This window comes from Sorghum bicolor, chromosome 7 (assembly GCF_000003195.3).
Source record: "Sorghum bicolor cultivar BTx623 chromosome 7, Sorghum_bicolor_NCBIv3, whole genome shotgun sequence".
NCBI classification, from domain to species: Eukaryota; Viridiplantae; Streptophyta; class Magnoliopsida; order Poales; family Poaceae; genus Sorghum; species Sorghum bicolor.
The window spans coordinates 36,830,436-36,847,471 of record NC_012876.2 but is presented as its reverse complement, the minus strand read 5'-3'; the positions used below and the strand labels follow the sequence as shown (position 1 = coordinate 36,847,471).

At 49.1% G+C, this 17,036-nt stretch overlaps 1 protein-coding gene across 1 annotated transcript; it reads left to right on the top strand.

Moving 5' to 3' along the window:
• Positions 290 to 15,836, top strand: LOC110437254. The gene is made up of 4 exons (XM_021465635.1): positions 290 to 472; positions 13,215 to 13,835; positions 13,978 to 15,565; positions 15,793 to 15,836. Exons 1-4 carry the CDS (start codon positions 290 to 292, stop codon positions 15,834 to 15,836), a joined length of 2,436 nt encoding a protein of 811 aa, XP_021321310.1.

The window sequence follows — 17,036 nt, the reverse complement described above, 5'->3', positions numbered from 1 at the left end:
TCTCCGGCGTGACGCCCAGCCCCGCCTCCCTCCTCATGGCGATAGGTGAGGGTGCTGCAGACGTCACTGACGGGGTCCTGGCTACGGAGGTCGCCGACACTACGCCCACTGTGACGGGGGTTGTGGCACCCCTGCCGCACATACCTGTAGTCGGCGCGGACATCTCGATCTTCCCCGCCCCGTCTACTTGGCCGCTGACATCCACAGAGAGTCCAGACTCCGCTCTTGCTGCGACTGTCGCCGCTGCCCGCTGTGGTGTGGGCGGTCCCAGGGTCTCTCTCGGCGGCCGATGCCCTGGCTGCCTTTACTGCTACTCGGCCGCCGCCGCCGTCTCCTCTTGGTCCTCTCTCTGAGCCGAGCAGGGGTGGGGGGGGCCGTGGCGGCCGCCATCGCCGCGGCGGGCGACGTGGTGGCGGTCCTAGCGGTGAACCTCGTCTGGTTTCTGCACCTCCATGGGCACCACCTCGCCCAGGCCCGTCGGTTGGCACCTGGCGGCCTGGGCCATGCTCATTGGTGCTCCTTTGTGGGCTTAGGCTTCACCTCTCGGCGGCACCTCACCTGGGCCCGTCGGTTGGGACCCAGCGTCTTGGGTCATTTTCCAGGCTCCCGGCGGTGCACCTCGCCCACCGGTGGCCATGCTTGCTTGTGCTCCTCCGGGGTCCCTATCCGCATCACCGGGGGCTCCTCCTCTCGGCGTCTCGCTCGGGCCTGTCGGTTGGCACCTGTTGACAACGTTTTTGGACACGTACCCAGGATCGACAGAGTGTAGATCGGCAAGATGGGGCAACAGTGACTGGTCTGCAGGAGAGTTACCGATGAGAGTGGTTACCGATAAAGGGACAGTTGAATGTGGCTAAGTCTATGGGTGCTGATGTGTTTGTGCCGATGGTCAGCGTCAACCCATGCCGATGGCTACGATGGGGTTTGCCGATGATTCGGAAGAGGAACCTAAAGGTTGCCGATTGGCTTGTGGTGGTGTCCCAGTTTGTCACGGGAGGATAGTTTTATGTTTTCCTTAGTTATTTAGATCGTTTTGTATACGGATTCTGCTTAATTTGGAATTCGAGTTCTAGTCATGTCTGATTGTAGCTCTTTGAGCAGGGTATAAATATAGACCCCAGGGCCTTGTAATTGACATATATCAATCAATCAAACACCAGTTTTTACTCATATTCCAGCATCTACTTTTTCGATGACTTCGTCATATTTTCCTTTTCATTACGAGTTCTTAGGAGTTCGTCGACTTAAGCTCGGCGTATTCTCAAGTTCCGCGTGAATACCTCTTGGCCGTGGCATCCGGGCGCATCGTTGTTGTCGGGACCAAAGTATTCGAGTTATCACCTTTGCCGATAGTAGGGTCAAATCGGCTGGCACGCCTTAACGTTTAAATCGGGTATTAGCCCTTTGTGTTTGCAGATCCAGCTTTTGCATCAACACATCTTTTGGCACACCCGGTGGGACCAGATTCAAGATCAAGATCGACATGTCGACTACAGAGTTCGATCAGGAGAACGTCATCCCCGTGACGGAGGCCAATCTCAAAGATGAGCAGAAGCAAGCTATTGCAAAAGCCATGGAGGATTACAAGCAGCAATGAGGTCCTTCAGCATAAACAGGAGCGGCGAGGTGATCCAGAAGGAAGCGCTGCCGATGCCTAGCCAGGTTACTTTTGATGCCAATCCTGGTAAACTTCAAGACATGGTTGATAATGCTATTAACCGTGCTTTGATCAACCAAGCTGGTGTGCTGTCCAATACGGTTTTCAATGCCGTGGCTAGAACTTTCAAAGAAGGACAATTGCCACCAAATTATGTGGGCCCGTCTCATCATCAGCCAGGGTCACCGGTGGTCACAGCTCCATCGGCTGCTACAGCCGCTGCGGGCACAGAAACGACCATTCCTGCAAGCACGTTAGGAGTTACTAATGCACAATCTACGCCGATGACAACCAATCCGTCGACCTCAGATGGGCAGATTAAGCTTACTACAGATCTGTTGGCATCGGCAATGTCAGGACCTGTCCCTCCTCCCAACTGGTGGGGTTTTGGTATGCCCCCAGAGTTCACATTGAAGACACCTAGTGTATCTCAGACGGCTGATGGGAGAGGCAAGGCTCCTATGGCATCGGCACCTCCGAATATGCCGATGAATCAGAGTCCCTAGTATACTACAACTACTACTGCAAGGCCTTACACTGGGAATTCTCAAGCTCCAACGTTCCAGATGCCTAATGCACCGACAGATTCAGTGCCGACGCAACAGAGGTTTATGAATCAGTCAGGGTATGTCAATTCAATGATGATGCCCAATTACCAGTCATCGGCAGGCCCTATGCCGATGAATGCTAATAGTGGATGGCCTGAGCAGCATGTCTTTCCACAAATGCCCCAACAACATCATCAAGCTACAGGGTTTCAACAAGGCCAAATCTATCCTGGGTTCCAGAATCAAGGGTTGCCCAACCAGCCAATGAATTTTGGGCAGCAGATTGGCGGACAGCAGCTTGGTGGTCAGCAGTTCGGTGGTCAACAGATCGGTGGTCAGCAGGTTGGTGGCCAGATGATCAACCCAATGTTCCATGCAGATCGCGTGCCACATAGACACGTGGAAGCATATCATCAGATCCCAGATCCGCAACCGCCTCATCGGCAAGATGCCGATGCTCATTGGGCCAATAAGATTGCTGAAGTAATGAGGGACCAGTTTGGGATAAAACCCAAAGTTAACACTTACTCTTATCGGACACCATATCCTCCCGCATATGATTTAATCCCGCTTCCAAATCGGTACAAGGTGCTAGATTTTACCAAGTTTTCTGGGCAGGATGATACATCAACCATGGAGCACGTCAACAGGTTCATCATTCAGTGTGGGGAAGCTGCTAACCGGGACGAGTTAAGGGTTCGCTTGTTCTCGTCATCATTATCTGGGTCGGCTTTCACTTGGTTCATATCGTTACCTCCTAACTCAGTGATTAGTTGGGCCGATCTAGAGAAGCAATTCCACAAATACTTCTTTTCTGGCGTCCATGAGAAGAAGATCACCGATTTGGTCAAATTGAAGCAACGCAATGATGAATCGGTTGAAAGTTTTGTGCAGAGAATACGGGAGGTCAAGAACAAATGCTATAGTTTGGTTTTGGATGATCGGCAGCTAGCCGATTTGGCTTTCTAGGGTTTGCTGCCACATATCAGGGACAAATATGCATCTCAAGAGTTCGAAAGCTTAAGTCATTTGGTGCAGAGAATTTCTGATCAAGATATCAGGCCTTTTGAGCCCAAGAGAGCATGGAACAAAAATGTATCATTTGTGGATGAAGCAGCAAGCTCGGACTCTCATGAGGAACCAGTCATCGGCTTGGCAGAATGGGTAAAGAATAAGAAGTCGATGTCTTGCCCTTTTGGGCACAAGGAGCCAGAGAAGTTTGCATTTGATATCACCAAGGCCGATAGGATATTTGACTTTCTACTCCAGGAAGGTCAGATTAAGTTGTCACCCAATCATGTGATTCCATCGGCTGAAGAATTAAAAAAGATGAAGTACTGCAAATGGCACAATGCAACTTCTCATAGCACCAATGAGTGCAAAGTTTTAGACAGCAGCTGCAATTGGCTATAGAGTCTGGGAGGATCAAATTTGACAGCTCCAAAACTCAGAAGCCGATGAAGATTGATCAACATCCTTTCCCAACGAACATGCTAGATGCTAAGGGAAAGGCCAAGGTCTTAACATCGGAAGCAGCCGAAAGAATTGCATCGGTGGATCCTCAGCATCAGATCACCACTGCCGATGCAAAAGGAAAAGGCTTGATCCAGGAGGGAACTAACTCAGGAAGGCCTCCCCGATCTGGTATTGTGATAACTCACAGAAGGCCTTAGGAAACTTGGCACCAACATGAGGATCGGTATCGGCGCCAGCAAGAGAACTACCATCAGGAAGAAGAAAGACGCTGACAAGAGTGGAATCGGCACAGGGATCACTGGAATTGCCCGTTCTTCATTCATTGTTGGGAGGAAAATATCAAGCTTCCTACTGTCAGGGACTGCCCGGAATGTAATGGTTATGATCGGTATGACAGATCAAATCGGCAGTATCAGAACAATAACCGCCGGTTTGATGGGCCAATTAGGGGGAGAGCGTCAGTTCATGATTGGCTGGGGGGCAGGCTCAGTGTGCATGACAGGCTTGGAGATCGAGTTGAGTATTTTCCCAGGAATCAGGAAGAGCTTGAGGGGATGGCTAATGCACGGGTTCCCGATGAGTTCATATTCTGCAGGGATGCTAATACTTATCGGATGGAGTCAAGGGAAAATCGTCGCCCATCGGTAAGGCAGCAACAACTCCCTCCATGTTGTCTAAAGGGGTTGACGAGGACCTAGAAAAGGAGGCTGCAGCACGAAAGACGAGAAGAGTTGAACAAGGGTGAGAACTCTGGCCAGTCTAGGGATCAGCAACAATCAGATCCTAAGGGAAAAGGTCCATCGGCAGATGTCAACATGGTATTTATGTTGCCGACGGAATTCCTTGCGCCGTCTAGTGATGATGAGTTGGAGTTTTCTGACCAAATAGCTCAGTTGGCTCTGGATCCGATGACAGCCATCTTCGAGAAGCCTGCCGATGATGAAAGGCAATATCTTAAGGCTCTGTTTGTTAAAGGAAGAGTGGATGGTCAGCCGATGACTGAGATTTTAATTGATGGTGGGGCTGCTATCAATATCATGTCATATGCAGTGTATCGGAAGCTTGGGAAAGGAGATCAGGATTTAACCAAGACCGATATGATGCTCAAAGACTTTGAGGGCAACGTGTCTCCGGTTAAGGGGGCAATATGCATTGAGTTGACCATAGGCAACAAAACCTTGCCGACAACCTTCTTCGTGATCAGTGGAAAAGGTGCTTATAACTTGCTGTTGGGAAGAGATTAGATTCATGCCAATTGTTGCATCCCGTCTACAATGCACCAGTGATTGGTCCAGTGGGTAGGTGACAAGATTGAGATTGTCCCGGGAGATTTTTCTTATATCATTGCATCGGTAGAGGCAGACACCTATGAAAGAACTAGGTGTATTTCAGGAGAAGTTTGGGAAAAGGACTTTCTCAAAGTTGCCGATTATGAAATTCCACCGATCCAAGCAGTCGGTTCTGATGAAGGTTTTTAATGGATAGATTCGCCGATGATGGAAATTTAGGCCCGAGGTTCACATCGGCCGATGATTTGGTAGAAGTGGATATAGGTAGTGGTGATAAACCTAGACCTACTTTTATTAGTGCTAAGTTAAGTTCTGAGTGTAAGCAATAGTTAACTGATTTGTTAAAGGAATATAAAGATTGCTTTGCTTGGGATTATACTGAGATGCCTGGTTTAGACCGATCGAATGTTGAACATTGGTTACCAATCAAGTCTGGGTTTCGGCCACATCAACAGCTAGCTCGCCGATGTAATCCTAATATTCTTCCTGATATTAAGGCCGAAATAACTAAACTTATCGAGGTTAAATTTATTCGGCAGTGTCGGTATGCCGAGTGGATCTCCAATGTCGTTCCAGTCTACAAGAAAAATGGGAAGCTTCGAGTTTGCATTGATTTCAGGAATCTCAATAAAGCTACGCCGATGGATGGCTACCCAATGCCAGTTGCCGATCTGCTAGTTGATGCTGCAGCTAGGCATCGGATCATCAGTTTTATGGATGGCAATGCAGGGTACAATCAGATATTCATGGCTGAAGAAGATATTCGAAAGACTGCATTTAGATGTCCTGGTCATGTTGGGTTGTTTGAATGGATAGTCATGACCTTTGGCTTGAAAAATGCTGGTGCTACTTATCAGAGGGCTATGAATTTTATATTTCATGAGTTCATCAGCAAACTGGTAGAAATTTATATTGATGATGTGGTGGTTAAGTCTGGAGACTTCACAAAGCATCTTGCCGATTTGCGAAAGGTATTGGAATACACAAGGAAACATGGTTTGAAGATGAATCCCAATAAATGTGCATTTGGTGTATCGGCAGGGCAATTTCTTGGTTTCATGGTGCATCAAAGGGGAATTGAAATTAGTCGGACATCCATTGATGCTATCAATAAGATAGTTGCCCCTACCAACAAGACTGAGCTCCAATCTTTGATCGGCAAGGTAAATTTTATCAGGAGGTTTATATCTAATTTATCTGGTAAAATTCGTGCTTTCAGTCCTTTACTTAAGTTGAAAGCCGATCAAGAGTTCGTCTGGGGGAGAGAGCAACAGTTGGCCCTAGATGAAATCAAGAATTATTTGGTAAATCCTCCAGTTCTGATTCCACCTCAGCAAGGAAAGCCCTTCAGATTGTATTTGTCTACCGATGGGATGGTCATCGGTTTAGCTTTAATTCAAGAGTTTGAAGGGAAGGAACGAGTGATTTACTATTTAAGCAGGAGGTTGATTGATGCTGAAACCAGGTATTCGGCTATTGAGAAGCTGTGCTTATGCTTGTACTTCTCCTGTATTAAGTTAAGGCATTATTTGCTATCGGCCGAATGCACTGTTATTTGCAAAGATGATGTGGTCCGATACATGCTATCTATGCCGATCATGAGTGGCAGGATCGGTAAGTGGATTTTGGCACTATCAGAATTCGATTTGCGTTATGAATCGGCTAAAGCAGTTAAGGGACAGATTATGGCCGATTTTGTAACTCAACATTGCGGTACGGTGGAGACCTTGAAAATTGTGCCTTGGACGCTCTTCTTTGATGGATCCACGTGTGACCGGGGGGCAGGAATTAGCATAGTGTTAATTTCCCCTCGGGGAAGAAAGTATCAGTTTTCCTTGCCGATTGTTGCCACGTCAACAAATAATCAGGTTGAGAATCAAGCTTTAATAAAGGGGTTGGAATTACTAAGGGAAGTTCATGCTGATGTTGTTGAAATCTTCAGTGATTCTATGCTGGTCATAAATCAGTTGGCTGGAAGTTATGAATGCCGAAGCGAGGTCTTAATAACTTATCATGAAAGGAGTATGCAGCTGTTAAAGGAATTCAAGGACTTCTGGTTAGAGCATGTTCCTCGATTACATAATGAAGAGGCCAATCGGTTGGCTCAGCATGCCTCGGGATATCAGCCCATGATTAATGCAATATCGGCAATCGGTGCCGATGATTGGAGAAAAGAAATAATTGATTATTTAAAGGATCCATCCAAGAAAGTTGAGAGACGTGTTCGGTTTCAAGCCACTAAGTATGTGCTCCTCGAAGATGAATTGTATTATCGAACTATTGATGGGATTCTTCTCAAGTGTTTAGGTGATGATGAAGCTAAGAATCTGATGGGAGAAATCCATGAAGGGGTATGTGGAGCACATTAGTCGGCGTTTAAGATGAAGTGGATGATCAGAAGAAATGGGTATTATTGGCCGACTGTACTTGAGGATTGCTTTAAGTATTTCAAGGGGTGTCAAGGATGTCAGAAGTTTGGCAATGTTCAAAGGGCGCCCGCATCGGCCATGAATCCTATCATTAAGCCTTGGCCGTTCCGAGGATGGGCTATTGACTTGATCGGCCAGATTTATCCACCATCTAGAAAAGGACACAAGTTTATCTTGGTTGCCACCGATTATTTCACCAAATGGGTTGAAGCTATTCCTTTAAAGAAAGTTACATCAGCCAGTATGATTGATTTTGTGAAAGAGCATATTATTTACTGATTTGGAATTCCTCAAACGATTACTACCGATCAGGGTACTATGTTCACATCGGGGGAGTTTGATGAATTTGCAATCGGTATGGGAATTAAAGTATTAAACTCTTCTCCTTATTATGCTCAAGCTAATGGGTAGGCCGAGGCATCTAACAAAGGAATTATCAAGCTTATTAAGCGGAAGATTGAAGAAAATCCTAGGAGGTGGCACACATTGTTAAATGAAGCTTTGTGGTCATACCGGATGGCTTGTCATGGGTCGACCAAGGTTTCACCTTATCAGTTGGTATATGGGCATGATGTAGTGTTACCTTGGGAAATTAAGACTGGGTCTAGGCGACTATCTTTTCAGGATCAGTTGGCTGCCGATGATTATGCTACTTTGATGACAGACGAGTTGGATGATCTAGCAGGGCATCGGCTAAGGGCTTTGATGAGTATAGAAGAGAATAAGAAGAGAGTTGCTAGATGGTATGATAAGAAGGTAAAGGCTAAGGAGTTTGCCGATGGAGACTTAGTATGGAAGCTAATCTTACCGATCGGGACTAAAAGTTCAAGATTTGGAAAGTGGTCTCCCAATTGGGAGGGTCCCTATCGGATAAGTCGATCGGCTCCTGGTAACGCCTATATTCTACAAACTCTTGAAGGAGTTGAATTTCCCAGAGCATTAAATGGAAAATATCTAAAGAAGTATTACCCAAGCATATGGGTCGATGCATGAAGGTTTAAGTGCCGATAACATTCCTATCGGCTAGATCAAAATGTATCTAGGGTTGGACTTAATGTTTTAAAAGGGTGCCGATAACATTCCTATCGGCTAGATCAAAATGTATCTGGGGTTGGACTTAATGTTTTAAAAGGGTGCCGATAACAGTCCTATCGGCTAGACCAAAATACTAAGAGCGTTCAAAAGGGAAGGGCAAGTATGCCGCCGATGAATGTTCAACAGCACCTGGATCACCGATATAGCGCCCAAGCGAATTTTGGTTGGCTGCTTCTATCTCTTTGATATCCTCATCGGCAGAGCCTTCCACCAGCTTCAGTTTCTTCTTCATCTGCAGCGCCGTCCGGGCTTGGACATTTCGCTCTTGCTCAAGACGCTTGATCACCTCAGGCTGCTGGTTCTCCTCTTGTTGAGCCTGGGACAAGGCTTCTTCCACTTGCTTGAGTTCTGCCAGTAGGGCCTCTCTTTTTGCCGACAGAACAGAAATCTTGTGCTTCAGCGCATCTCCTGAGGACTTTAAGATGTCGATGTTCTTGTGCTTCTCATCGGCAAGGAGTTTCACTTTCATCATCTCCTTGGAAAGCTGAGCCTGAGCAGCTCTGTCGGCAAGGCGCTGAGTAGCCCGTTGATATTGCAGCTGACGGCTTTCCAGATGTGCAGCTTGAAAGAGGGTTTCTTCAGCATCGGCAGGAATTTGGCCTCTGAGGGTCTTGAACAAAGCCTTGGCTGGGTCAGAGTCATCAACTAGTTGGGCCGTATCTAATTTTGCCCTAATTTCTGCCGATGTGATTCCAACTGCTCGAGAGGAACTTGCCTCCTCACCTTCGTCTTCAGAAATGTCGATGGAGAAGGAGAACAAGCTGTCGGGAGAGTCCTCTTCCTGAAAAGGAAATGAGATGAGTCATTCCATGGTCAAGTATTAACGAATAATACAGATGGAGATTGGGTGACTTGCTTGTTTTAGGGCGATTTCTCGCCTCTGACTAGAAGATGCTGACGGAACCACGGGCTGATCGGCTGGAGTTGCCGATGGGATTATGTCAGCTGAAAGAATAACAGAAATAATTGTAAGACAGAGAAAGTAGGTTCATCGGCAATGATTTCATAGAAAGTGTGTTACCTCGAGGGGGAGCAGTACTTGTTTGGATGGAAGAAACTACCGATGCTATAATTGAACCCGCTGGATCGGCAGTTTGCTCATGCACGTCAGCCGATGTGTCTTCTGGCTGAGGTACTTCTGGCTAGGGCTCTTCTGGTTGGAGTTCTTCCACTTGTGGTGCTTCTTGCAGCTGAGGAGGAGATGGTGCTTGTTGCGTATGGACTTCTGGAGAGGAAGGAGAAGATTCCACTGGAATTGGAGATACTGGGGGAGGAGAAGGTGCTGCCGTCCTCTGGCGCTTTGCTTGTGATCTGGTGCTCTTGGAGCCTTTCCTTTTCACTTGACTGGACTGGGGGGCATCAGCACTTGTGCTTCTGGTCCTTGCTGATGCGCTAGTATGCTGATACGATGACAGAAATTCGTGAGTACAAGTGTAACAAATGTAAGAATGGAATCGGTATGAATGAAAGAGTTTGAACAGTTACCTTGAAGGCCTGTGCTAAGGTAGAGGCAGCTACCGATGGAGACGTCTTTGTACGCTTGGTGGTGATTTTCTTCAGGCGCACACTCGATGCATGATAGCAGCCAAAGTAGGAGCGTTGTTGCCGATTGAAGAGATCGAACCTGATGGAAAAAGATCAATCGGCTTGCCACTCCTGCTGACCGATGGGGGAACGTTATCAACCTGCAATACAATACAGAAAGTGAGTTACCGATGGAAATAAGAGTGAAAGAATTGAGACATCGGTTTGGAAATACTTACAGTGCTATCGGGAACTTTGTACTGGGGGTCAATCATGCCACGGTACGTAAGGACCGATTTGCAGAACAAATGTTCCTTCCATTTTTCCCACCATTGTTTGTACGCCTGAGTGATGAAGAGGGCCGGGATCCACTCTGATAAATCTGCATCTGTATCGGCACTCGGTGGCAGTTGAGCTACTCGGGTCCACTCAAGAAGGCTAGTGATGGTTTCCCTAGGTTTTATCACATCGGCATAACAGAGTGCGATCGACAACTGACCGAAAGCCAGTTGGCGGGCTAGTGCCGATGGATTATAAAACTCATAGGTTTGGTTGGAGGCTTTCCCGCTACCAAAGAAGTTTACTGGTATAGCTCTAGGAGTGATCAGTGCCATCATCACATCGTGATCCTTGTTGAGAGCGTCATTGAATGGATGGAAAACCAAAGGAAACATGGTGTGTGGATCTTCATAAGGCATCCACGCTCGCTGTTCTCTGGTCAGGCCTTCATACAGGGTCTGGAAGAATCCGCTGACCTGGTCTGCGTTGCCACCGGTACCAGGTAGAACTATGACAGCCTCGCCAAAGTTCAGAGGAGGACGAGTTGTCGATTCTTCTTCATCCAATTCATAATCTTCGGCTATATCCCTGGGGAAGCGTTGTGCGAAGAGGTTGAACTCAAGACGCTTGTGCATATGGAGACTGAGCCACATATTGATAAACCACCAGGGACCCCCTAGGTTGCCGATGGATTGACGAAGTAGGAGTTTTCTGGCTACTTGGTGGAGGAGGTGGTAAACCGAGCCAAGTAGGTATCGGCCGAGGGGAAATCGGCCACCATTAGCTAATCTCTCTGCTGCCGATAGGTAGACAGAGGTTGGTCCTACCGATCGACCACAGAACACAAATTTGTCCAGCGACATGTTCAGGAAGGTGGTTTGTTCGTTTATGTTGACAGGCCCTGTTCTGCGGTACTTCTGAATGTACCCAGACCAGCCGCTGATAGCGCGGGTTTCCACTTTGGCACTAGGCGTGGTGTCAAATAGGTGACTACTATCGGCAGTGGATACATCTAAGCCAGTGAGCATAAGCACATTGGCAAGAGTGGGAGAAGCAGGGCCGTGACACAAGACAAAAGCATTAAGTGTGTCCGACCAAAAATAAGATGCAGCAATCAACAACGACTCATTCCTATGCATATCGGCAAGGGAGAATCTGATGCATTGGTCCAGTTTTCGCTCACCCCAGTGAACCTCATTCGAGTGGCTGACTCTCAGGAACCAATCCTTCCATCCCACGGTATGACTGGGCCAGGAACGGAAGGTGTCTTTCCACAGATCTAAAAAAAAATTCTCGGCTCTAAAGGGGATCCTATTTGTTTCTGCGTTGATTAGATCAGTGGGATTTGGGTTCCCTAGTGGACCGAGACATTGGAGGTGTGGCTGATCGGTAGGGACAACAATTTTATTGGACAGATTCTAATGGTTTTTGGGATAAAAAAGAAGAACAAAAAGAAAAAAGGGGAATGTTCATTAAAATAAATTGCGGATGAACAAGGACATGGTAAAAGTACAAGAGGTAGGGTGATGAACTAACCTCGGGGACAGCAAAGTTGATGGCCATCTCTTCGTGAAAAGATGGTCGAAGACTCTGAGGCTGGTGAAGAAAGGGCTTCATTGGAGTTCTTGGAGCTCTCGAACAGCACCGCCGCCAGAAAGGTGGAGTTGGGGTTGTAGAATGATGCGATGGAGATGGAGTACCCGAGAAGGAACTATTTATAGGACGAAACGGGCAAGGGCAAATCTGACTTATCTCTTCGCCGTATCCGTGAAATCCGAGAGTACTCAGGTGGATATGGTAACTGTTCGCACGATAATCAAGGGATTGCGCAGGTGATTTGACAGGAAGCGGTCATAATCTAGAGATATTTCACTGTGCGGGATTTCCTGGTCGGTTCATCGGCAGCGCCTTGTAACAGTAATATTGCCGATGGACGAATAAAGTGGAGATGTCCGTTTGGAAGGATAAGATACTTAACTGTGCGGGATGTCCTAGTCAGTCCACCGGTAGTTCTTTGTAACGGTAACATTGCCGATGGACGACTAAAGTGGAGATGTCTGTTTGGGAGGTTGAGGAATTCGAGGAATCTGCGGAGGGATCGGACCAAGGTTGTTCAGATTCGAGCTGTCGGTTACCAAATTGGGAGAATTAATTACGGAAAGGCATCATTGACGCAGAGAATTTTGGAGCATTAATGATTTCATACTCCGAAATTGGGGGCATGTGTTGACACCATTTTTGGACACGTACCCAGGATCGGTAGAGTGTAGATCGGCAAGATGGGGCAACAGTGACTGGTCTACAGGAGAGTTACCGATGAGAGTGGTTACCGATAAAGGGACAGTTGAATGTGGCTAAGTCTATGGGTGCTAATGTGTTTGTGCCGATGGTCAGCGTCAACCCATGCCGATGGCTACGATGGGGTTTGCCGATGATTCGGAAGAGGAACCTGAAGGTTGCCGATTGGCTTGTGGTGGTGTCCCAGTTTGTCACGGGAGGATAGTTTTATGTTTTCCTTAGTTATTTAGATCGTTTTGTATACGGATTCTGTTTAATTTGGAATTCGAGTTCTAGTCATGTCTGATTGTAGCTCTTTGAGCAGGGTATAAATATAGACCCTAGGGCCTTGTATTTGACATCTATCAATCAATCAAACACCAGTTTTAACTCATATTCCAGCATCTACTTTTTCGACGACTTCGTCATATTTTCCTTTTCATTACGAGTTCTTAGGAGTTCGTCGACTTAAGCTCGGCGTTTTCTCAAGTTCCGCGTGAATACCTCTTGGCCGTGGCATCCGGGCGCATCGCTGTTGTCGGGACCAAAGTATTCGAGTTATCACCTTTGCCGATAGTAAGGTCAAATCGGCTGGCACGCCTTAACGTTTAAATCGGGTATTAGCCCTTTGTGTTTGCAGATCCAGCTTTTGCATCAACAGCACCCGATGACCTTGGCCACCTCTTTCAACACCATGGCTCCACCTCCTCCTATCGGGCCTGCTTGGATTGTCGACTCGGGAGCTACTTACCACACTACTCCCGACCCAGGAATACTCTCCTCCGTTCGCCCTCCTTCTTTTTCCCATCCTTCATCCATCATGGTCGCTAATGGCTCGTGTCTTCCTATCACATCCGTGGGAGCCGCCGGCACTCATGGCCCATTTCGTCTTCCCGACATTCTTGTTGCACCTTCTATGGTTCACAACCTTCTTTCTATTCGCAAGTTTACTGCTGACAACTCCGGCTCTATCGAGTTTGACTCTTCTGGTGTTACTGTGAACGATTTGGCTTCTCGGCGTCCCCTCCTTCGATGCAACTACACGGGGCCACTTTACACTCTTCGCTTTCCGACTACGTCTTCTTCCTCGCCTCCTGCTTTGTCAGCTGCTTTCACCACCACCTCGTCCTCCACTATTTGGCACCATTGTCTCAGCCATCCTGGTCGTGATGCCTTGACGCAGCTGAGTCGTAGTTTCGACATTCAGTGCCCTCGAGCTCACGAGGAGCACTTGTGTCATGCGTGCCAGCTGGGCCATCATGTTCGTCTTCCTTTTCCTTCTTCTTCCTCCCATACTACTCCTATGGACTTCTCCTATCCTCAACAACTCTGGTTACAAATACTATCTTATGGTGGTCGATGTTTTTTCACATTATTCTTGGACCTTTCCTTTACGTGCCAAGTCTGATGCTTTTCCCACGCTCCTCCACTTCTTCACTTGGGTGTCCACTCAGTTCGGCCTCACCATCAAGGCCGTCCAGTGCGACAATGGTCGAGAGTTCGATAACTCTGCCTCTCGTGCCTTCTTTCTCTCTCACGGTGTCCAGCTGCGCATGTCTTGCCTGTACTCCTCCTCTCAGAACGGCAAGGCTGAGCGCATGATTCGCACCACCACCGAGACCATGTGCACCCTCCTTCTTCAGGCGTCGCTCCCTGCGCGCTTCTGGCCCGAGAGCCTCCACACCTCCACCTACCTCCTTAACCGCCTTCCTTCCGTTGCCTGCCCAGCTCCCACGCCTCACCATGCTCTGTTCGGCACCCCTCCTCAGTACGACCACCTTCGCATCTTCGGGTGTGCGTGCTACCCTAACACCACAGCCACTGCTCCCCACAAGCTGGCACCCCGTTCGACTCTCTGTGTCTTCCTCAGATACTCCCCGAACCACAAGGGGTACCGGTGCTATGATCTCACCTCTCGTCGGGTCCTCATCTCTCGCCATGTGGTGTTTGATGAGTCTGTCTTCCCTTTCTCCACCACCACCACTCCGACTTCCGCCCCTGACCTCGACTTCTTCTCGTCGTGTCCCGCTGACCCGGTGGCCCAGCCACCTTTACTGTTTCCTGTAGGTCTTGCTCGACCAAGGTCTTCGCCGGCATCGTGTCCCGGCTCGCCGCCCACCGGCGCGGCCCCCGACTCGGTGCCTTGCACGGGTCCGGTGGCCACGCCCCTCCGGGTGGTTCCTGCCACTATGCCTATCGCGGCCCTGGGGACGCCGGTGTTCGTTCCTCCGGCACCCTACGCCCAACCGGTGCCCGTTGCACCCCCGGCGCGCTTCGCCCAGCCGGTGCACGTCTACCAGCGCCGGGCGCGGGAGATCCCTCCTCCGCCACCGGGGGTGGCCTCTCATTCGCCGGCGATGCCCCTGCCTCGGTCGCCATCGGTGGTGTCTCCTCCACCGTCGCCACCGCCACCACCGGTGGTCTCCTCTCCACCGGCCACGCCTACTCCGCCACCGCAGGCCTCGACTACACGTGTTGTGTCGCCGGTGTACCACCCGACGCTTCTTCACCGCGACCCGCGTCATGTCCACCCGATGGTGACGCGGCACGCGGCTGGTACCCTGCAGTCCCGGGCTCTTGCAGCGATGCCCGGCGACTCGCAGGTCTCTCCTGTACCCTCTTCTGTCCGCGTCGCCCTGTTGAACCCTCACTGGCGCCGCGCGATAGAAGAGGAGTACGCGGTGCTTCTCGCCAACCAGACTTGGGATCTGGTGCCGCGTCCATCTGGCGCCAACATTGTCACCGGCAAGTGGTTCTGGACTCACAAGCGGCGGGCTGATGGCAACCTTGAGCGGTACATGGCTAGTTGGGTTCTCCGGGGTTTCACTCAGCGCCCCGGGGTTGACTACGATGAGACCTTCAGTCCTGTGGTGAAGCCGGCGACCGTCCGCGCAGTGCTCTCTCTGGCCCTTGCTCGCTCTTGGCCGGTGCACCAGCTGGATGTGAAGAATGCTGTTCTGCACGGGCATCTTACTGAGACGGTCTACTGCAGTCAGCCAGCGGGATTTGTTGACTCCTCTCGTCAGACATGGTCTGCCGGCTCAACAAGTCTCTCTACGGTCTCAAGCAGGCGCCTCGGGCATGGCACTCTCAGATTGCTATTTTCTTGGTGACACTGGGGTTTGTGGAGGCCAAGTCAGATACTTCCCTGTTTATCTACCACCATGGAGCCGAGACTGCGTACCTGTTGCTCTATGTTGATGACATTGTCCTCACAGCTTCCAGTCCTTCACTATTGCGCCGCATCATCAGCGCTCCTTAGCTGGAGTTCCCTCTGAAGGATCTAGGCATCCTCCATCACTTTCTCGGAGTCACTGTTGAGCCTCGTCCCATTGGGCTTCTTCTACACCAGCGGCAGTACACTCGAGATCCTGGAGCGAGCAGGGATGACTGGCTCCAAGCCTTGCTCCACCCCAGTTGACACTCAGGGCAAGCTATCTGTAACACTCCTAGTGTTAGCTTGCATGTTAACCATGAGCATTGCATCAACATAAGCATCATCATGATCACTCATGAGCATCATACCATGATCACATGCCATTTGCTACATGTACTATGTGATTGAATTGCTATAAGGCTTGCTCTGGTTGATTATAGTGGGTGACTAATACTTACAAGTGTACATTGTCTTCCGAAATATTTTAATCATGTTTAGAACATCATTTGAAACAAAGTTCATGTTGAAGGTTTTGGCCAAAAATGCCCCTAAGTTATGGTTAACCCTAGATTAACCTAATTAACCCCAATAGACCTCTTTTCAAAGATGTTTTATGAAACTGGTGTTAGAGACCTTTCATGTAGATGACAAAGTTGTAGTAAATTTCGTAAGCTACAAAAGTTATGTTGATGACTTTTCATGAAAATGCTTGGAACCCATTCCAATTGTGCCCACAAGCCAAAAATCAGGGCTGATTTCACACTTAGCCGAATTTGGCTAAGTCTTGAATGACATAGTTTCGAGGTAGGGTCGTTGGGAGCCTTGTAGATTGAAATCCAGAGGGAGTTAGGCTTGGATCTTGTAAGCAAACTTGTAGAACTCGTGTAGCTCTGTCCAATGGACCAAATTCGAGCCAAAACCATCGAGTGAGCTAAGAGTAAAACGTCGACGAAGTTGGAGTTTCAGTCACTACAATCGGCCGATTCAGAAAACGATTCAGTTTGGACAGTCGCCGTCCGCCGCCGCGTGTCCGGCCAGGTGTCGGCCGTACGCCGTCGATGACCCCTCCTATCAGCCCGGCGTCGTCCACAAGACGCCACGCACCGAGTGGACGCCTTAGACGCGCCATTCACCCCTCCAGTGCTCCACATTGCGTCCGCCTCCGTCCACAGCGAGCTCTGCCGCGTTTCGGCGAGCTGTTCCTGCCGTTCCACCGCGCCTCCGGCCAAGCCAGCCCGCCCAGAGCTCTGCGTCGACGTCCTCTACCTCGGCGTCACCTCCTTGGCCACTGTCGAGCACAGGTGA

Coding starts and splice junctions, on each gene's coding strand:
- LOC110437254 (XM_021465635.1), top strand. CDS start 290: ATGCCCTGGCTGCCTTTACTGCTACTCGGCCGCCGCCGCCGTCTCCTC. Junction 13,836..13,977: donor CGTGCCAGCTGGGCCATCAT/GTTCGTCTTCCT, acceptor TTACGTGCCAAG/TCTGATGCTTTTCCCACGCT. Junction 15,566..15,792: donor TACTGAGACGGTCTACTGCA/GTCAGCCAGCGG, acceptor TTGTCCTCACAG/CTTCCAGTCCTTCACTATTG.